The 22,796-nt window shown below is 37.8% G+C and overlaps 1 protein-coding gene and 1 long non-coding RNA gene across 5 annotated transcripts in view; one reads left to right on the top strand and one right to left on the bottom strand.

Moving 5' to 3' along the window:
* Rai14 (retinoic acid induced 14) overlaps positions 1-22,796 on the bottom strand; it is a 144,514-nt gene that overhangs the window by 10,216 nt on the left and 111,502 nt on the right. For 3 of the 4 annotated variants that reach the window (XM_047556304.1, XM_047556305.1, XM_047556302.1), the window contains 9 exons: positions 15,262-15,326; positions 11,586-11,643; positions 10,711-10,781; positions 8,211-8,317; positions 7,418-7,596; positions 7,146-7,174; positions 5,648-5,734; positions 4,450-4,536; positions 1,638-1,692 (listed from right to left, as the gene is read on the bottom strand). In XM_047556304.1, coding sequence (XP_047412260.1) covers positions 1,638-1,692; positions 4,450-4,536; positions 5,648-5,734; positions 7,146-7,174; positions 7,418-7,596; positions 8,211-8,317; positions 10,711-10,781; positions 11,586-11,643; positions 15,262-15,326 — 738 coding nt within the window. The remainder of the gene's footprint in view (positions 1-1,637; positions 1,693-4,449; positions 4,537-5,647; positions 5,735-7,145; positions 7,175-7,417; positions 7,597-8,210; positions 8,318-10,710; positions 10,782-11,585; positions 11,644-15,261; positions 15,327-22,796) is intronic. The other variant, XM_047556306.1, reaches the window with a different exon arrangement.
* LOC124987229 (uncharacterized) lies at positions 453-20,881 on the top strand. The gene is made up of 5 exons (XR_007109156.1): positions 453-596; positions 1,783-1,874; positions 4,288-4,633; positions 5,908-6,043; positions 19,669-20,881. It is a non-coding gene; the product is annotated as an uncharacterized LOC124987229 (long non-coding RNA).

Genomic DNA, 22,796 nt, shown 5'->3' with positions numbered 1-22,796 from the left:
TCTTTCTACCTAGATAACTCTTAAGCATCCTTTACAACCCATGTCAAAGTTTACCTTCTCCTTAAAAGCATTCACTGACCACCTGGCATGAAATCATTTCTCTTCTCCAAATCACAGTATAATCACTGCAATCATTGTTGGTAAACCACACTTCTTTAGTATCATACTGATTATCATGCCTAAGAGTATCTGAAGCAATGCTGCTCAAAGTGCTCATTGCGATAAGACATGGAACTTGCTCCAGAATAAAATGCAATGTGTTGCTTCCTTCATTCAGAAAGTCTTCCTATGAAAAAATGTCAGTTGCACGAGATGGTATGCTTGGTGACAGAGCTGGATGGCTTTCTGGTGAAAATTATTATTGCTGACTGGAAATCATTTACAGATGACTCTTTGAAGAGTACAGATCTGTACTTTTCACTATTATGCTTTTTATTTACTCACAGACATTCAATGCAGAAATGAAAACTTTAATTTTAATTTGGATGAATACAAAAATGTTTCTTCATAGAAAACTTTACATCTGATAATAAGGCATTGTTCTGATGTATGGTACCTAAGGCACAGCTTTGTGAATCCCCCTAGGATGAAGTCTGGTGAGTTTCCATTCTGTGTGATAAACTTGGGGATTGGAAGCATAATCTCACTTCTAAGCAACAGAAATTACTTCTAAGATGCAATGCAATGGATGATTTTAAAAGTATCCCATGTTCAGTTGTATTGACATTTGATACCTGCCAGGAATTTGAGTTTAATATTTCTAAATTTGGCAAATCAAAGGTAATAAAATATAAAATGAATGGTACTCTAAGAAACTGAGTGCTGGAGCAAAAGGGAAAACTTTGAAATCATCTACTCTGTATTTTAAATTAATTCTGAAGATATCATACTACATTCTTATAGATTCAGTTAATCTCTAGAATCTCCATCTCCTTTAGAAGGGACTCTTCAAAGACACAATGAATTAAACCTCTCTTGGTGAGGACAATATGACTGTGTGTGGTTTTGCTAACATTGTCTTTGCTTGTGCCTATTTGTAAACCTAAGTGGTAAAATTAGATCCTGATGACCATGTAGGTGCATGGTGTTCTCCCTTCGTGATACAATTTGCTTCTCAGCTGCAATGAGTGTTCTGTGCTATTAGCTGACAACCTAAAGCCTGTTTTTAAATGCATAGGATAAAATACACAGTACTCTAAAAGATTACTTTGTAACACACCACATAATAAGATCCAGAAGCAGTTCTAATAACTGCCATGATTTTTAGTGGTGATATTATAAATGAATTTCCAACATATCTGTAATAACAGTAAGGTGACAGGAAATTGTCAGGGAATTCTCTTGGTGACAAAGTCACTGGTCTTAATTTTTTGCATTTATTGCCTATATTCATAATTGAATGAAATGTTAACAACTAGTTAGGGACAAGTGAAAATAGAAATGAATTTTTTATATCCCAAAGTTAGACAGTCTTTAAAATTCAGGTTCAGGCCCCTGAGGCACAGAGAGTGAAAGCATGTGTATTATTGGCAGCTCTATGACCACAGGTGTTGCTGGCTTTGCCTCTGCTGTTTAAACAGACATGGAGTAAAGACAGTTTGTTCAAAGAAACAAAAACAGATGCTACTTTATCTTACCTGTGGTGCTGTCACTTAGTCTGTCTTTGTTTTCTCGTATAGAACTAATCTCAGCCTGCAGAAACATGAAAATGATGTAAAAATGATACTCCTAAATAGACATGGCACAAAATATTCAGGCATATTTTCCTCCTTATATTTACAGAGAGCAGGGTCAGTGTTATCCTACTAGAAAAATGGAAAATCTGAAGGAAAGAAGATATTTCATAAGTGAAAACATGACAATCATCTACTAAGGTATAAATTTTAAAATTTTAGAAGTTCAGAGTGCATATTTTCTTTTTTTTTTTTTTTGCAGTGCTGGGGATTAAACCCAGGGCCTTGTGCTTGCAAGGCGAGCACTCTACCAACTGAGCTATCTCCCCAGCCCGAGAGTGCATATTTTCAAAACATTTTTCAGAAATATAATTTAGGAAGCACAACACAAATATATTTCAAATTATAATAATTTCACACAATAATTCAATTATTGGGTTATGTGTTCTAAATACATAAGATGGCAAAAGCTACTTTATTAATGATGTCAAATAGAAGTTATATTTATCTGGGTTATACATTAAAGTATATTCAAAGTAGACTTTTTAGTTTAATCACTTTAAAAATGGTCTGTATTAATATCTTATTAATCTTCTAAAAGAGATGCTAATAAATAAGACCTGTAAAGGAAGAAGATAATTTTATAAGAGAAAAAAATGCATATGGGCTCGGATTGACAAGTGATCCTATAAATATTTCCTCCAAACCCCTGTCCCTGAAAATCTGTTAATATATTACAAAAATTCTTGGAACTTCAAAGACAAACTCTCATTTCAAGACTTTTGTTTCAAAACATTACAGTAACTTGCCAAAAATTTATTATGTTTCATCTAGATGAACCCCAGACAATGATAAGAGATATCACTTTTCAGCAAAGGAACTTTTGTAAAAGCCAAAATGCTAAAATTAAGCAGCTTATTTTTGGCAAGTGCTTCTCTTTATAAAAAGCTGTCCTTTCCTTTGTTCAGATAATGTACATATTTTAACTGTATAAGATATAATAAACTAAAGTTTCTAATCTGTAGGGGTTTTGCCAGATATGTACCCATGGAACTACCATTATAATCAAGATCTAGAAAGTTTCCTCATGCCTTTGTCAAGGCTACTCCCTGCCCACTCCATTCTTAGGCAACCTGACTGTCCATTTTGCATTTTCTAAAATTGCTAAAAATGGAATGTAATGGATACAGTAAGGATATTTTTGTAGCTGATTACTTTCATTCAGCATGATGACTTTTAGATTTGTCCATGCTGTTGCTTGCATTGCAGCTCATTCCTATTTTTGTTGAGTAATATTATTTTATATGAATATATCTCATTATCTGTATTTATTCACTTGTTGATGAACATTCAGGTCATTTCCAGTTTAGAAACACTGTGAATAAAGCTACTCTAAACATCTATGTATAAGATTTTATATAGATATATTTTTATTTCTCCTGGGTAAATACCCATGAGTGGATGGCTGGATCATCTTGTAGGTGTGTGTTTATCTTTTAGAGTAACTTAGTTTTCTGAAGTAGTTTGTACCATTTTACATTTCCACCAACAGAATATTAGCAGTCTAATTCTTTCACATCCTCACCAACCCTTAGCATTATTAGTCTTTTGAAACTTTAACCATTCTAAATAGGTATTAGTTTTATCTTATTTTCATTTGTTTAGGAATTAGTCATTTTTACTCCTGAAAAAATCATAATTTGTGATACTCTTAGAATGCATTATTTCTCAAGTCATGGTCATATTAGGAGATTTTAAAGTACTACTTATACAAGCATAGTTTCCTTGCCTTGCTTTATATAGGTATTCATCTAAAGGGTTTATTAATAAAATCTAGTTAAAATGAAGTAAATGGTAGGTTGGTAGAATGTTTTTCAGATTCATGTGTGTCCAAATTAAAAGAAAACTTATCTTTAGTAATTTTAAGAGGGAGGGAAGTAAAATATACAATTATACAATTTGGACTTCATTTTAACAACTATATTTTTTATTTCCTTCAAAATATAATTTCCTAGTGATAGGCTGATATTGAAAGGAAATATCCTCTTTTCAATACAATACAATTGTATATAGAGAATTTTTTAAAATGTAACTTTTGCCACTTCATAAATAATGTGTATTAGGAATAAAAGAAGTGACTACCAGTCAGAAGCCAGTAACTTTCACACCTTTTTAAAAAATTAATTTACTTTTTAATTGATGAAGGAAATTATATGTATTAACCATGTGCATCATGATATCTTGAAATAGGTATATAATGTTGTTAAATTGTGCTAATTAACATATGCATTGCCTCATTTTTTGTGATGAGAACACTTAAATCTACTCTTAGCAATTATCAAGAATATAGCACATTGTTATTAACTACCATCACCACAATGTATAATAAATCTCTTGAACTTATTCTGCTGTTGAACTGAGAAGTTCACTTTGACCAACATCTCCCCAGCACCTCCCCAATGATGACCTACATCATTCCCCAAGCCCCCACTGTATTCTGCTTTTATGAGTTCTAGTTTTTTGGATTCCATAAATGACCTGTGTCTACTTTTTTCTAAAGAAGAAAATTATTGGGTAGTAAATGCAATTTATTCTCCCTATTTTTGTTCTATAGTATTCAAGCCAGGAAAAATAATCAAGGGGTCCTTCATGGTGAAAAGGTTGTGAACCAAAGATTAAGAAGTATATTCTGCTTTGCTCAGTGTTATACAACTTAAAGCAAATCTATCACATATCATAAAATATGGGAACAAAAATGAATCAAGAAAGGAAATACCTTGAAGGGTGCTTCTGTAAAAAATACTGATTCCTTTCCTGAAAGTGGTGTTGAAGTTATTGATCTTGGGGAAGACACATCACTCAACTAAAAGAAGAAAATGAAAACCACCAGTAAAGAATAGGTTCTCAAAGTCTTGTCTTTTCTAGTGCTGTTGAAGCACATCCAGGCAACTAAACTAACTGTAAGTATCCTTAGCTTCAGTTAACACAGGGGTAAGATTTTCAAGGCAATTCAGCTACATCAAATATTTTTTGAGTTTTGCAGAGTATAACTAAGTAATTTTGCTCCCATATCAACTAGAATCGGTTTTTAAGATCTACAAAACTTCTATTGCAGGCTAAGAACCCTATTAATGAACATGCTAACATACATTTAACATTGTTTATCAGATGAGATATTTCTCTCTACTATTTGAATATGGATTATTCTTTTTATGACATATGGTTTAAAACAACAAACCCCAACCTGTTTTATTTGCCATTTCACAGATTTCTGAGCTTCCTTCTCTATGAAGTAGTTTTTATAAGCTCAGAACTAAATACTACTTTTAATATTAACCAAGGGTAAATGTAATTAGAAAGACACATTTTAGCAATGTTTGTTTTCATCTAACTGCCTCACTAGCTACTCATTCCCTTATCTCTAACTCTTGCTAGATGTTAATATGAGGAACTAAAAATAAACTGAGCTTATTGTTACAATCGTAAGATCTTTTTTTTTTTTTTGCTACCAGGGACTGAACCCAGGAGCGCTTAACCACTGAACCACATTCCAGCCCTTTTTTAACTTTTTATTTTGAGACAGAGTCTTGCTAAGTCACTTAGGGCCTTGCTAAGTTGCTAAGGCTGGCTTTGAACTCACCATCCTCCTGCCTTAGGCTCCTAAGCTACTGGGATTGCAGGCATGCACCACTGTGCAGAAGGGCCTGTCATAAGATTTTGAGAAATTCCCTTGAGCTTTTTAAAAAAGATACTATTCAATCCTCCAGTTTTTAAACAAATAAAAGTCAACATTATTTCCATAGTAATAATCAAAATCCTTCTTACCACAATTTGTAATTTACAAACTTTAAGAAAATTTTAAATGCATACTAAAGGTCAGATCTAAAATACCACTTTTTGACCTAAATGCAAAATGACAAAATTATGATTTTGTTGTTTTATGCTTATTGTTTTTGGTTTGCTTTGGTTTTTACCTGAGTAGGACTGATAGGAGGTGGTGGAGCTTTGCGTTTTTTTGGAGTTCCACTTCTTTCTGAGCTTAGTTTAGAGACTTGATCATGCTGAAAGTTATCACAGTCCAAAGAATGGAGGTGGGTTAGTTAGGTTAGTAAAGTCTGAGCAAGTAGCTTCATCAAACAAATGAGAAAAACCTCTACAGTTCATGCGTGTCTTAATTCATCAAGACCTGAAATCTTCTGCCAACATAAAAATATAGTAATGTGCATGCTCTAAGTTTTCTTCTAGCAGTTCATGCTTTCATAGCAAGAAGATTAAAAACAGACAAAACCAGATGAAGATGGTGTGGAGAACTGCGGAAGTAGAGGATGAGGAGTTGTCTACCATAATCAGAACCCAGGACACTTTCACAGGTACTTTCCATCTTAATGCATGGCACTGGGATGTCCCACATCTCAGCATGACTTCCATCCTCCCCACCATTTTTTTTTTTAAAGAATGTAAACATGAGGGAAAGGGGGAACCTCATCTCTGAAAGTTACTGGTAAGGAATACAGTTAGCACATAATAAATTCAGCATTATTTGTTGTCTGTAATATCTTCAAGAACCTTGATATATAAGTAAATAGAATAGCCAAACTTAAGTTGATAGTGAGACATGCTTTTTGGAAAAACTCCAAAATAATAGGGCAAACTTCTCAATTTCTATTCCATGTAATACTAGGTGAAATTTTTGAGGGGGAAAAAATTAAAATAAAAGGAAAAGCTAAATGTCTTATTTTCTTTAAGTATTTAACATTTTTGTAATGATAGGTCAGTATTTCATATGATAATACAAGTAGTTAACTCTAGGTAACAGTAGGTGAATTTTTAGGAAAAAAACAATTAAAAGGAGAAGTTAAACTTCTTATTTTCATTAAATATCTAGCATTTTTGTGACTATAGGTTTGTAGTCCATGTGATAATTATAAGTAGTTAAAATATTGTTATTCAGTCTCTGTTTAAACCACATCAAACATTTTCACACCATTAGGGAGTATTAGTACATTTCAGAAAAAGATGAATAAATAGGTAGCAAGTTTAAAGTTACATGCTTTTGAAATAAGGTAAATCATTAAGAAAACATTTACCGTCTCATAACAATGAATCATTTATTCCAAAGACATTGCAGTCCTTAAGTATTTTCAACAAAGTCATCACTTACCTTTTTTTTTTGATACTGGGGTTGAACCCAGTATCAAACACTTTATCACTGAGCTAGATCCCTGGCCCATTTTATTTTTTATTTTGAGAAAGGGTCTTGCTTAGTTGCTTAGGGCCTCACTAATTTTCTGATGCTGACCTCGAACTTGCGATCCTCCTACCTCAGCCTCCCGAGTTTCTGGGATTACAGGTGGGTGCCACCACACCAGGCGGTCATCATCACTTTTCTAGTGAGTCACAGAGTTTATTATAAACATTTTCAAATACCCACAAACATAGATGAAAAACACCCCTACCCCAAAAGATAAATACCTGCTTTGGTTTTGTTGGAGTCTTTAAGTCTGAAGAAGAAAAAGTGAAAAGAAATTACTATAAGAACCATGGTGACTCATATTTCATATTTGCTTTGGGTGGGAACACACACACACACACACACACCATACACAACATTTAACACTTCATTTTTCTTCAAGCCTATGTTTAAAAGAATAATAAAATATATCGTATTGCACAAATTCCTTTATCCTTTGGGGAAAATGGAGTGCATAAATTTAAAACAACATTGACTATTTTCTTTCACATACCAGCATCCTGAGAGATTTTCGATAATAGAAGGCTTTGAATTCCTGCATTTTCTGAGAGTTTGGAATAATGTAAGGCATTGTGTCCAAGAGAATCTACAAGGTTTAGGTCTGCACCCTTTTTAATTAAGGCTTCCACGATGGTAGAGCTGCCAATTTCACAAGCCAGCATGAGAGCAGTTCTAAAGAAAAAGGAAACACAAAATTAGCACTAAACAAAGGTAAAAACTCTTTCCTCAGAAATTATTTGTCCTGAAAACAGGGAAAAGAACCTTTCTACACTTTTCTGGGAAATTCAAAATAAAATGCTATCAAGATGATATTAGGTGGTATTTTTTTTAAAACTGCAAATTAAATCTAAATGTTAATCCATATTTAGTCAAACAACATAGACACAATCTTCTATACTGTCTGATATAAAGTGATAGTATTTAATGAGTGCCATAAATCTTACCCTTTTACCTCAAGTATTTTACAGAAACTACATCATGAAGACTTTTCAAAATTAACTAATATGTTTACTTATTTTTCATGAAAAGTCACAGGAAATGGCTTAATCACTTTAATAATTTAATGGTTTTATCACAGATCCAGTCAGCAATGATGGTTTAGAGAGTCTGGGAAACATTATTTTTAAGTAGAAACAGATTCTTGTTTATCAAAAAGGTAGAAAATTTAAAAAGAAAAAAGTTAAAATACATTATAACAAACCAACCAAAATATAGCTATGATATTCTGAAAGACCCAGAACGTGGGTATCACTTAAGTCACCGATTTTTGCCTGTTTATGCAGTACCTTCCATTTTTGTCCCTGGAATTAACATCTGCTCCATGATCCAGGAGAAAGCGACAGACCTCACTGTGACCATTTTGTACTGCAAGAAGCAGTGGTATATTCCCATCCTAGGAGACAAACTCTGATTTAGATTTTAACTTTAACACCGAATGCCAGAATCGTGAAGACCCTTGTTCTTTCCCCATGTCCCCCCCGACTTGTGCTGCTGGTGTAATATTTGATTCATCGTGATACTGTGGGCCCTTCAGGGCAACCGTGACATCCTGGCCAACTCTTCTTGTGGAATTTCTCTGTTAACATTTCCCTGGAAGCCTTAGCCTCTTGGGCCCCTTGCCTGTTCCCTCATCTGTCACTCAGTCTGAGTGATCACAGGAGAAAGCAATGAACTCAAGGTGTGTTCATGCTTACAGCAAGTGTATCATGTGTACTGAAGGATCAGTCTGGAGAAATGAAGGACTTGTCTCCATATGGCTCAAAAGGCCTTCCTGCTCCAGGCAGCTTCTTCCCAGTGAACTACCTATTCACTGCCATCCCAATCTCCCAGAAGGCATACCCTTTCATAATTTTAGTGTCAAAACAACAAAGTAAAGACTCTATTTATCTGTTACCAACACAAGACAAGATAAAAGATGGATAAAAAGAATTAACTTGTCATGACAATTAGCAGTCCTTTTGGAAAAAAGAAAATTAGATCCCCAACTTGTATATAAACTATGTCAGATGGATTAAGAATGAAAACATTGCAATATAGAACAAAAGAGAAAAATAAAAGGATAGGTAAGTGTTTCTGTAATCCAGGTTGAGGAGAGGGTCTCATGAAAATGACACAAACTGGAAAGAAAATCTATTATTCTGTCTTTTAGGGGAAGAACGTATCCTACAAGCGAGTCAACAATAATGTTTAAGTTAAAAGCATTCACATAGGAAAAGAGAAAAGACTAACCACAATATTCCTAACTATTTTAAAATGGGGATTTATAAAGTACAATTGCTATTTAACAGTTAAATCTCTTTTTTGTTTGTTTGTTTTTTTTCTCCTTCTTCTTTCCTGGGGATTGACCTCAGGGGCGGTCTACCACTGAGCTGAGCTACATCCCAGCCCTTTTTACTTTATTTTGAGACAGGATCTAAGTTGCGCAGGTTGGCCTTGAACTTGTGATCTTCCTAAGACTCTCAAACAGCTAAGATTACAGGGGTATGCGACTACACCTGGCAGCATTAAGTCTTATCGTGCAATTTCAGATAGATTTCCAGATATTAAGGTTTAGATATGAGGTGTCCCCAAAAAGCTCATGTGTGAGACAATGCAGGAGACAATGCAAGAAAGTTTAGATCTGAAATGATTGGGTTATGAGAGCCTTAACCTAATCAGTTCATTAAACCCTGATAAGGATTAACTGGGTGGTAACTGTAAGCAGGTAAGGCAAGGCTAGAGGAGGTGGGTCACTGGGGGCGTGCCTCTGGGGTTTATAATTTGTCCTTGTTAAGCGGCACTCTCTGTCTGCTCCCTGATTGTCATGTCCAGAGTTGCCTTCCTCTGCCACACCTTTCTGTCATGATGTTCTACCTCACCTCAAGCCATCTATGGGCAAGAATCTCTGAAAGTGAGCCCCCAAATCAACCTTTCCTCCTCTAACTGTTCTTGTTGGGACTTTTGATCATAGCAGTAAAACAGATGACTAAAATACTAGGCATCATGTCTGTGAAGTTCTAATGCTTTCTGGTCATGAAGTAATAGTGTTTCAGATTTTGGATTTTGGAGTATTTGCCTATATATAATGAGATATCTTGGGGATGAATCCAAGTTTAAATACAAAGTTCATTTATGTTTCATGTAGATCTTATAAACATAGTCTGAAAGTAATTCATCCAACATTATTAATAATTATGTATATGAAACAAAGTTTCATAGTGTGGAACTTGCCACTTGTGGCATCAGTTTGGTGCTCAAAAGGTCAGAATCTGCAGTGTGTAGGATTTTGGATTAGGGAAGCTCAATCCATACTAAGGGTAGATACAAGCTATACCATGAAATTTAACTCTATACTCATGTGTGAAGGCATATAAATTTATTCTGAAAATAACCCTGTGAGGTGATAATAGGCTAGAAATATTTCTGTCTTCAAAGTTGGAGAATTCTAACCAAAAGGTATCTAAGGTGGTACATGGGATGCAGAAAGAAAATACCAGAATTTCTATTTAGACTTATTTCTTACTTTTACAAATCAAGAAAGTAAGTTTTTTTCATATTTAGGTTGAAGGCAGAACGTGTATATATGTAGAAACAAACATACATATGAAAGAAGTGCATGCTGCAAAATGTCTTAAAAATTTAGGGACCAATGGAGGAATAATCTAGAAAGCCATTTTTCAGAAGACTTAAGCTGAAAAACAATAGAAGTTTTAAGAAACTTGGGTCTCTAAAGTCTCAGTGACTCTCAGAGGCATCCCACAGTGTAACCACTGTCCATTTCACATCTAGTGACCACCTGGTACTCACCAAATCCTTGAGGCTTACAGGACTCTTGTGTTCACTGAGGACCTGCACAGCTGGTAGGCAGCCTTGTGCCGCTGAGGGAAGGAAAACACAAAGCTACTCACATAATCAAGGGCATCAACACTTCTAAGAAGTCTGTCTCTGATTCAGTCGCACACATTCACTCAAGCTGCACTCAAGAGAAATGGTGTTAGGAAGGTAAGTAAGAGGTATTTGAAAATTACTGCTTCATTTTAGAGTTATCTGGACCTAAAGCCAGTGACTTCCAAATGCCTTCAGCAAACATTTGTTTTATCTTTTCATAGGACTTAACTTTCCACAAGTAGCAATAAAAGAATTTTTACATCTACTTGCCTGAGAGCTCAGTGTCAATATTTGTCACTTTCAGCTAGCTGCATGACAGATGGTAAAAACAAAATGTTGATAAATAAAATTGATTACCAAATAAAAAAAATCTGTATCACAGATTACCTGAATCCACAAGCGCTTCTGAGTATCTCTTTAAAAAGAGATTTAAATTATATACATAAATCAGTTGCATATACATATACACGCACTAATTAAATAATTGGTGCCTTGGATTAAACTGAGGGCCTTGTGCACAAGCTCTATTACTGAGGAGCTACATCCTCAGTTCTTGTTAAAATAAGTTAACCATGATAACCTCTTCTCGTTGTATGGAAGACAACTGATGAATTCTAGGTGTGCTCCTTGGTGAAGCTCAACATGTTTTTCAAACTGATTAAAATGAGAATGTGTAGGATTGATGACAGAAAACAATCCCAGAAATAGTATCGTAAGGTTAGTCATTTGAATGAAGACAATGGCAAGTTAGTGTTTCTTATGGCAGAAGAAGACAAAGAAGAGAACAAAATTACCTGCATAATGTAAAGCTGTTTTCCCAGAGCTGTCAATACCTTCGGCTGGACATTTAGACTATAAGACAAAAATTAGTAAATACACATATTAGAATATCCTGCACAAATTCTATTCAGTTCATTCATTTCCTGCAAGCACTGATGTCTTATTAGGAAGGGTATAAACATAAATAAGCCCCAACTGCTGTGCTCCCACTGTCTTTTATTGGGATGGAGACTCACTGAGTAATCATGACACAGGCAGCCAGTCGCCCTTGGCTGCTTTGCCTGCCCTTTCCTCCCTGACTTCATCACTTGGCCACCACTGGACCACCCCTGCCAGCTAACAAACTTGCGCTAGCATCTCTCACCTTGATCCTACCTTTGTCTCTGCTTGCTAACCTAATTTTCTTTCCCCTTCATAAAACCAGCTCTCTCTCTTAAGAATTGCCACCATGCAGTCTTCCTTGCTTCCCATGCACTCCTGAGTCCACTGCAGCTGGGTGTCAGCCCTCGAGACTCCATGGAGATGGTCCCAGTGGAGGTCACCATCACCTTTCAGTTTCCAACCACAGTCGCACTCTTGTCCTCTTCCTAGCCTCTCAGTGGCAGTCCACTCCCTTCTCTGCAAGCATTCCTCCTCTCAGCAGCTCAATTCCCTGCCTGGAACACCTGTTTTCCTCCACTGCTCTGGCCATTCCTCTTCCTCTAGCCAGACTCTTACCTTCTTCATTGTTCCTTCTCTAAGCTTTCTTCCTTAGTGATCTCATCCCCAACTGCAGTTTGAAATACTGTCAAGAAGTCAAGGCTAGGGACTCCTGATGTTGGTGTTACCAATAACAAAAACAAGTATTGTGTGAGTAAATAGCTGTCACATGCCAGGCTGTGTTCAAAGAATTGCTTTAAGTCTCCTAACAACCCTGGATAGATACTACTATTACCATTTTTAGGCAAAGAAATTGAGGCACAAAGAAGTTAATAATTTATCAGGTCACAGTGAACAGCGGAGCTGGATTCCAACCTGTCAGAAGGTGCATTCTTATTCAGATGTCACCTGAGCACCAGGCTTGAGAACCCACTGCACCTACTTCACCATTGTCTTACAAGCACCTCAAAGGCAACACTTCCCCTCTTCCAAGCCCAACCTGGTCCTCCCCATCCTTCACCATACCTGAATCACACCATCCTCCATCTAGTCATCAAGCAAGAAACCATGGAGTCATCTTTGATTTCTTTTTCTCCTCCTCCCACATCTAATGAATTCTCAGGTCCTGTCAATTCTTTCCAGAAACCATACCTCCGATCTACCCTCTTGTCTTTCTTATTACTACCACCCTAGTCAAGCCAGCACTTTCTCACATGGACAGCTAAGATAATCTCCTTGTGGGATTCTCCAGTTGCTTTTTCTCCTCTAAACAACTTCTTGACACACAGGAATAATCTTTTAAAACTATGAATGTCACTGTCTTTCACAGTGCCACAGTGTATTTAGGATTAATTGCAGTCTACCTGTCACAACACACAAGGCCCTGAACTCTGTGCCACATTTCCTCTTCACTTTCCTTGCCCCTGGCTCATGCACTGGCTTTCTTTCCTCCCTGATGAGCATCTTTCCTGCCTCAGGACCTTTACAATTGTTATTCTTTTAGAAATGCATTCCCCTTGACACTTTGCATATTAGGGATCTCAGCTTAAATATCACCTCCTCCATGCAGCTGCCCTGAACTGCCACTTCTCAGTACCCTGTTAGCTTCCTTCTTAGTGCTTTGCAATTTGTAATGTGTGTTGGTGTCTATGTGTACAGGACTGTGAGCTCCATTAGGGTAGTGACTCCTCTGTGAGTTTATAATAAATGCTTATATTTAGTGTCTGGTAACCTCTTGGTATATGAAAGGGTAGAAGGACTGCCAGCACTCCAGGGGGAGGGGGAGGGTTCATTTGTATCTGTAGAATCTCCAGGCTGTGCTACTTGCCTTGAGAAGACAGAACTTTAAAATGGTGTTTACTGGAGAGGGGAAATATGTCTAGCACACAGACAATTACAGTGAATGCTAGAGATCCAGAAAGGTTGCTAAATGGAGAGGGTGGGAGGTGAGTGGAACAGGAGACCATGGGGTCACAACGCAGAAAGCCTGGTTGTCCAAGAGGTGAAGAGCAGACTAGACGGGCCCAGGACCCAAGGAAAGTGACCTAACAGGAAGACTGACTTTGAATAACTGCCCAGAAAGAACAACACTGGTGAGACAATTTGCAAGCTGGACGAGGGAAGATCAAACTACCTTAGAGTGAAAAGCCTGCCCTTTAGTGGTAAGAAGAATGGAGATCAGGTTACAATTACCAAGCTCTGTCCTAATTTTAGAATAGCACAAGGAACTGCTTAAGGGCTTCAAAGATTCCAGAGAAAAACCAACCCATTTGCATAACCAGATATAAAATTACTTTAGAGGCTAGAATATCTGGTCCTAGCCCACAAGGACTTCCAGCTTGTCAGGTCAAATCTTCCTTAAAATCAGAGTCAGATGCAAGGTCTGGATAGCCAAGGTAGGATGGGAATGGAAATTTCACACACACACACACACACACACACACACACACACACCCCACACAGGTCAGAAGATATAGATGCTGAACACCTGGGCAAGTGAATGGTCTTCATTTATCTAGAATGTGTGGTCCCAGAGGAGGTGGGTAAGAAAAGTTCTATGTTCATTGTCTTCAAGGGGAAGCCTCATAATGCAGTACCACTGACACTGATCTATTTTTCTTGAGTTTTGCTTCAAAGACATGTTAAGGTTGAACATTCCTGAAATTGGCAGTAGCAAGCAGCATGTAATGCAAGACAGGAAGCTACGTGATCAACAGAGCAGACAAGTCGAAGGATGTGACCACAGCTCTGCAATAGAGTTTCAAAGACAAATTAAAGCAAGATGCTGGGTCCCAAACAGTGCTTGTGGGGGCTGAGACAACAGCTTGACAGAACAGACAGTACTCCAAACATGTATTTTATTGGTCTCTGCTGTTCCTGAAAACAGCCAGCTTGCATTTTGACTAGCAACAGCTGGATGTAACTGTATGGACTGCTATGGGGGTTCATTGAATATGCATCTTTACAGATTTATGGATGTCATCACCTTAAGGCATCATTATAAACTTCCTGGCAAGGTTATCAAACCAGGGAGTTGGCTTATAATTCTAAAGAAGAATAAAACCAAACACTGAAACAGGAACCAAGAACTAAAAGCTCATTAAGTTATACACAAGGAAATAATGGTTGAAATTTCGCTTCTCAAGAAGACTTGCACTTGACTAATGGTTTATAGAGGAGAATACCAGGACACCAGAGATCCGGTATGGCAAGGATTTCCAGCAGTTTGTAAAAACTGACTACAGAGAGGTCACAAATCCTTCAGAAAAGAGGAAAAAAGAACTGACTAAAGTTGGGGGAGGAGGCTATTCCTAGGAAGACACTCCAAATTTTGATAAGGATCCTCCACTCTGCCAGGGGGGTTGCTTGGAAACAATCTTCTCCCTGACCTTCATTTCAGTAAGGAGGTTACGTAGGAAACACAGGTTCTGAGATCATATTTAAAATGTGTGTGTGTGTGTGTGTGTGTGTGTAGGGAAGGTATTCCTTTCTTCACAGTAAGGTCACCTTTTAGAAATGACACATGATTTCAGGTTGCCACTGCCTCTTTACCTGAAGGAGCTTCTTGACGCACTCATGGTGTCCGTTCTTGGCTGCCAGGTGTAAAGCACTGTGTCCTGGAGGGATTGAAAAGCAAAAATTGGGGAGAAAGGCTCCACTTTTTTACATCTCTTTCTCATCTCCGTGCTGAAGTCAACTATGAGGAAATAAATTGTTCTCCAACAAAGGCAGAATTGTTTCTCTGGAGATTAAAGCCTCACATTCTTTAATGCTACAAATGTGGGAAGAAATCAGCATCCGCCCACTGGGTAACATTCACAGACTCCAACTGCTGTTCTCTTAGGGTGCGATTAAGCTCCAGGCTAGAAGCTTGTGGTAGACTCATGACATGAGGTTTAGAAGTTCTGCTTTCAGCTGTCAATGTGTGTGCCAAATGTCCCGTGTCCACAACAGTCACACCAGGCAAGGACCACCCTGGCCTAGAAACCCCAAAACACACAGCCCACAGGGCAACAGAGAACATACTAGAGGCCCACAAACATAATCTCTACTCACCCTCATTTCCCTCTCCTTCAAACACACTCCGGTCCTTATTGGCCATTACCTGGAGATTTCAGATTGTCAAAGTTCTTACATGGGGGAAGGGGAAGAGTAGTAAAACAACAGACCACTAAAGCAGCATTTCTTTAAGTTCCCTTATGACTCCAACATGAATCTTAAGTGTTTCGATGGTTAAATGACTTCAGAGATGGCCTGATGACTTCAGGAAAGCCCAGTGCTCTCACCAACTCCCCCCGACTGCCAAATGGGCTTGTAGAACTCTATGGGAGAGGGGTTTAGGGGCAGGAGAAGGGTCAGAAGGTCCCCACACCAGGAACTTTGCAGTTGCTCTATTTTTAACCTGAATTCTCTTCCTTAGAACAGTCAGGGAGCTTGCTTTCTCACCTCCACTGGGTGCCACTGAAATGCCGCCTCTTGAAAGAGGCTTTCTTTCTTTTTTTTTGGAGGGAGGACAGGGAGGTACCAGGGATTGAACTCTGGGGCACTCAACCAACTGAGCCCCAGCCCCAGCCCTATTTTGTATTTAATTTAGAGACAGGGTCTCACTGAGTTGCTTAGCGCCTCACTTTTGCTGCGGCTGGCTTTGAACTCATGATTCTCCTGCCTCAGCCTCCTGAGCTGCTGGGATGACAGGAGTGCACCACTGCACCCAGCTGAAGGAGGCCTTTCTTGACACAGCCATTACACACTCCAGTTCCTCCCTGATGCTTTTTATCCTCACTCCCTGCTTTACTTCTCTATTCTTCATAGTACCTTGCACCTTTTATCATTCCTTTCACACCTCTCTGAGACACACACACACACACACACACACACACACACACACAATTACACACTTATATAGTTAATTGCCCTCCTCCAACTAGAATATGAACTTGGTCAGAACAGGGACTTTTCTGTCTCATAACCTGCAGTATCTGTACTGCCTACAACACTGCTCCTGCACAGTAGGCTTTCGATATATTCTTGTCAATTTGAATTAGAGGGTAGGTTAATTTCCAATGTCTACAATGAGGGACTGGAGACAACTGCTGGTCAGCCCAATATACCTAGGAAACTCTCACAGTTTGCATTTCCAAAACTATTTGACCAAGATATTTCCACTGCAACACCTGTTAACAACCCACACTTATGCTTAAAGTATGATTTCTCAACCTCAGTCCCATTGGTATTTAAGCTGGATAATTGCTGTGGATGGCTGTCTTGTAAATTGTAGGAAGTTAAGTCACATCCCTGGCCTATTTCTACCAGATGTCTAGTAGTGACAACTGAAAATGTCTCCAGACATTGCCAAAAACCCCTTGATGGCAAAATCATCCCCAGCTGAAAACAAATGGTTTAGAGGACAATTTCTTTTTTATGGTGACCCAGTTCCAAAATACTATTTCCCTTTTGAATGATCTTCATTCTGTAAAACTAATCAGAATTTACTAATTAGAGCATCACATGGCTAGGAAACACCATATTTAAGATCAGAGGGTCACAGGATCATGGTGAACTGCACAAAAGTCTATAAGGTCCAAAGAACAGATCCCTTCTATTTGTGAAGTAGAGGTACTGAGAGATCTTGAGGGTATGTGTGAGGGGTGTTATTTAGTTGGGGTGGAATACCAAGAGACAGAAGTGCCTCCACAGAAGGGTGATGATGAACAAGGCCAAGAAATAAGGGAAAAGAAGTCCTTGAAAGTAGGAAGATGGAGATCTTCTGTTCCTCTCCCCCTTGCACAAAACCACCCCCCCCCGCAAGATGAATAAAGCATAATAGCATGACTTTAGTTACATTATGCATTAAATAGGCTTTAGTGGGCCGCTTGGACTCCCCAACCATCATTTATACACTGTTTCTAAGGACAAGCACATTCTGAATTTTAAACAAATGCCTTACAAATGAACTTTTGGAACATGTCCTGATTGTAAGTTGGAGACTTGTTTATGTAGTACATGGGAAGCATTTAGCTTTTGTCCATGCTCTGAAAAAAAAGCTGTTCTACAAAAACAGCACCCATTTCAAAAAGGCATAAGTTCTCCAAAGACAATGTGGTAGGGACATTTGAAGAATACATCATAAAAGAAAAAAAATCAGACTTTCATTTCACTTCCAGTGTTCTGATCATACCTGGATACAAACACTGTGTTTCTAGAGAAGCAAAAATTCTTATATTCCTGGCATTGTGATATGTTTTTCCAAATAGCAGCATTAAAGCATTTTTCAAGGGTGGAGGATGTAGCTCAGTGGTACAGTGGTATAGCACTTGCCTAGCATGCTCAAGGCCCTGAGTTCAATCCCAGGTACCCCTGGGAAAAAAAAGATATTTTTCAATTAAATTAATCCAAAACCCAAATGAGAAATCATTCCCTGGACACTGAAGTGAAAATATCTCTCATTGCTAACATTAAAAACAAAATTCCTTTCCAATGCAAAGTTTCCAGGAAAGAATATATTCTATTAGTTATAGAATCTCATTGTAAGGGGAAAATGCATAAGGGTGGCTCCCAGACAGTTATGGATCTGTCTGGAATGTCAGAAAGCAATTTCCCTATGGACAAACAACAAGGGCAACCCTAATTCAGGTACATCACAGAAGAACTTTGCCTGCAAGCAAAAAGACCAGTGCTATATAAATCAAGACTACTGGACTATTACAGGAAGTCTAAGATTCCCATTATTGAAAGAGGCTCTAAGTAGGAAGACTCAGCTGCCCTGCTATGGAACACCTTCCTTTAACCTACTTCAAACAGCGAATATTTATTCAGTGCTGGAGAAAACAGGGAAGAGTTAATTAATGTAACAGAATAATAATTGAGGGAACTCAGATCACACTTCTAAAGACTATGTGAGTCTTGTAGTACTTAGATATGGCTAACTTATACCAAGAAGTCCAAGTTTGAGATAGGATAGTTTCTGCTCATAATATAGAACTATCTAGACATCATACTAATAAAATGATACATAACTATATAGGCAAGATTTTAAATAATTTGTTAAAAACCAGAGTTTCAGTGTAATCTGAGCAGCTTGGGAGACTGAGGCAGGAGGATCGTGAGTTCAAAGCCAGCCTCAGCAAAAAGTGAGGCACTAAGCAACTCAGTGAGACCCTGTCTCTAAATAAAATCCAAGAAATAGGGTTGGAGATGTGGCTCAGGGATCAAGTGCCCCTGAGTTCAATCCCCAGTACCCAAAAAACAAAAAACAAAGAAAGCCCAAAAACCCCAGAGTTTCAGAATGCAGAAAATATTTAAACAATATATTTAAACAATAAAAGTAGAAGAGGAGTATTTACTTCTTTTTTTCTTTTCTTTTTTCTTTTTGGTGGTACTGGGGATTGAACTCAGTACCTGTGCATGCTAGGCAAGCACTCCACCTTCAAGACACAGCCCTAATTCTTATTAACAATTTTAAATAAATTTAATGACATTATTCTTAGAAATCTTCATCTTTAAATCAAATTTTCCTCATGGAAGGACAAGTCCATTCACACTGTTATATTCTCAGGAGAGAAGATAAATTGTAAAAGACTTATTCATAATATTTATTCTTACTATTAAGAGTTATAAAATAATCCCTGTCCCTCCCCTCATGTTTAAAGCAAATAGATTTGCAATGCTTTACAAAGAATCAAAAGATACTTTTGCATGTTTGTATCATCTGGAATATATTCATGGCTAGGTTATGCTCAGCCATGTGCACAGGTGGTTCTTGTGACTTCCCTGTATATGTGAATTAATAGCAAGTCAAGTACTATGAATCATACCAATCTTTTTGGTTTCCCTTTATTACAAACTAAAATATGAACTTTGTTTATTGGGTATAACATGCAGCTACACTTCAGAATGACTCATGATCTGAATAAAGTCCCTGAGTTTTAAGATGAAATTACCTTTTGTGTCTACATACAGTGAGTGCCAAAACTAAGCGAGGCTACAGGGTATAATGGAACAGAAGGCAACCCAGAAATCATAAAAGCTAAACCAGCAACTGGAGATGCAAGAGAAGAGGAAGGGCTCACAAGTTCTCCCCTCTCTACAGACCTCAATTACATTTTCAAACCTCAGTTTCTCACTCTCCTAGGTTTCTTTTACAACAAAAGTAGTTCCATCAGGAAAGTCAAGTGTGCAAAGGGATTAGAGACAATTTAAGATATGTGAGTGAGAGAAACTGCAAATCACCTGTCAAACTGTTTCCAACTCCTTTTGTAGCACACTTTTGATTTTTAACTAGAAAAATTGCAGCCCAGAATTTCCCTGCTTCCCATACAGCCAGGTATGCCACAGTCCATGTTGTGTCCAGTGAGATCTGAGTAGAAATAGGTATGGGCAATGTGAGGACTGTGCCTGCCTTCCCGTGAGGCTGCTGGGCTGCAGACCCCGGGGAACTATCCTGGATCACTGGGACCACAGAAAGACCCTGCTTGGTACAGCAGCAAGGAATCTGGATCCTCACTGTGTGAAGTAGAGCTGCCACACCAATCTGGACTTTCAATTGAGAGACATAACATGCTGATGTTTAAGCCACTCTTATCTTGGGTTCTGTCGAATGTCAAATGCATATCCTTATTAATGGAGTCTTAAAGTTAAAGCCTCAGAGACGTATTGATAACAAACAGATGACTCTTTGGTCTTCTTCAATCTTCTGGCAATTATATCTATTTAATTCTATTTCCTGCTCCAGGATGCAAAGTGTAGGCATCCGAAAAATAAAACAAAACAAGAAACTTTGGCATCAGTTTTGCTGTTTGCCTAGAACCGTTCTTTAAAAAAAATAGATAGAATTCCCAATTCTTACATCTGTGAAGAACAATAAGAAACAAACAAGAAAGGGTGTAAGGAAATAACATGGATCCAGTTCAGAGATGGTCCAGGAACTGACCCCTCCACCTGACTGCTCTGCACTGTTGGGCAAACAAGCAATTAAGCAACAGAGAAATCACCCTCCCAACAAAATCACAAGGGAGAGTCTTGTGTAAGTCTTTGGGCTCTTCCTTTCTGATATTTAAAATGAAAACACTTGGCATGATGATTGTCAAACCTTCTCTTTCCTTTTCTCCTAAGATCTGAAACTTCTCAATAGCTCAAAGAGTAAAAGTAAAAAAAAAAAAAAAAAAAAAAAAAAGGATCTGTGATCTGGTTGAAGTAGCAATAATCATGAAAATTTAGCAGCCAAATGCACTTGTATGTGCCTGGCACCGCTAAGATGCCCATACTGACCATCTCACTGAAGTCTCCAAAGGAACCTAATATGCTTATTGATGCTGTGCTATAATTACCCACAATCTTATCTTCTGATAGTGCTTTGCTCATGAGATTGGTTGCAAAATACCCATAAAACTTCCCAAAGTTCCAAGCATTTCATGTAGAAAATAAATTAAATAAATAAAGATACTAGAAGGTCTCTGCTTCTAATTCTTTACGTCTAGTCAGCAGTTTTGAATGTAGAAAACTGTACCAATTTTATCATCCTTAGACTTTGTGGACAAAAAGGACAAAATGGGTCAGTATGATATATTTGGAAAGGTTCTCCTGCCCCCCCCCCCAAAAAAAAAAAAAAAAAAACCCTACAGGGCAGTATGATTAATGGTAACAGGTTTTTGCACCAGTTCTAACTAGGTTTTGAGATTGAAGATGCCTGCATCCCAGTAATAATGTGGCAATATATAAGGCTGGTTTACTGAAAAGACCTTCCCTGTCAATGCTGAGCCATTTAATTTATCCTCTAACTATAAAAAATAATTTGGACTGGTGATGACCACTAAGGCACAGTGTGACTAATGTCCTTGTCCTTCCCTTATATTCAGATATGTGTCTTTAGTGAGAGACAGGGAGCAGCCAGGACAGCCAACAGCAAGGACACAACAAGCGTAGGCAGTAAAAGCCATCACAATTTACCTTGTTTGCTGTGGCAGGAAAAGTTGGAGCAGTGTTGCCCTGGTTAACACAACAGCTCTCCACTCCCACATACTCTTATCCATGTAGTACTTTCTTTCTTTTGTTCTGGTGGTCTCTCTGCACACTTTCCAGAAATCAGCAGAAGTAACTGGTGCCTCATTCAATCCAAAGTAAAACAATGAAGGCTGAGGACCCACGTGCTGGCTTCAAGGTGAAGAGTGTCAGATGAGAGGGAGGACCTTGGAAGCTCTGAGACTTTTCTAACCCATGGGACATGTGGACAATGTCCTGGGGCACAGACTGCTAGGATTGACCAATTTCCACCAGTTTCCACTGGTCAGCATGGAGAAGCATCCAGGATGGGTCTGAGCACCCCCTCTAGTGTTCCTTCTTGGGGGATCCTGCCATTCAGTCTGCAAGGAAGTGGGTACTGAGCTGAAGGGTCCAGAGCTTGCTGCTTATACTGTACCAAGTCCTCAAAACCCAGTTAGGGATGTGATGGCAAATTTACCTACATAGTGTCATGTGGCCACAAATAAATGCTCTCTTCATTTATGTGTGATTTATCAAAATGTATACATGCACTCTACTGTCATGTATAACTAATTAGAAAAAATTACAACATGAAAATAAAAAAGAGCTTTTTTTTTTTTGCAGTGCTGGAGATTGAACTAAAAAAGATCTTTTAATGGGGGAAAATAATACCAGTTTAATACTAAATTAAAAAAACAGGATATAGAATTTACTACATAATATGATCTCAGCTATGTAAACATGTGCTAGAGAGAATCTCTGGGGAAATTGCAAAACAAAAACAAAAACAAAAAAATCAGTAACATTTATTTTTCTTTCTAATGGGAGTAGAAGCACTAGTTACCTTTTTTACAGTTTTCTATACTTCCCAAGTTTTTTTTACAATAAGCATCTATTAAAGGAACTTATTTTTCCTTATAATAAAAAGAAGTGAGGGACGATGTTTGATCCTGATAGAAATAACTAGACTCCTTTCCAATCTGTTTCCTAACAATAAATGCAATAAAACAGAACTATTTGACAGATGCCAGTATATACTATAAGCTAGTTCTTTTAGATTATGAATTTTTAAAAGAGGAAACCTCCTCTACTTAAAGAAGTCAAGCACC

The sequence above is a fragment of the Sciurus carolinensis genome, chromosome 6 (assembly GCF_902686445.1).
Source record: "Sciurus carolinensis chromosome 6, mSciCar1.2, whole genome shotgun sequence".
NCBI classification, from domain to species: Eukaryota; Metazoa; Chordata; class Mammalia; order Rodentia; family Sciuridae; genus Sciurus; species Sciurus carolinensis.
This window is presented reverse-complemented; position numbering and strand designations above follow the sequence as displayed.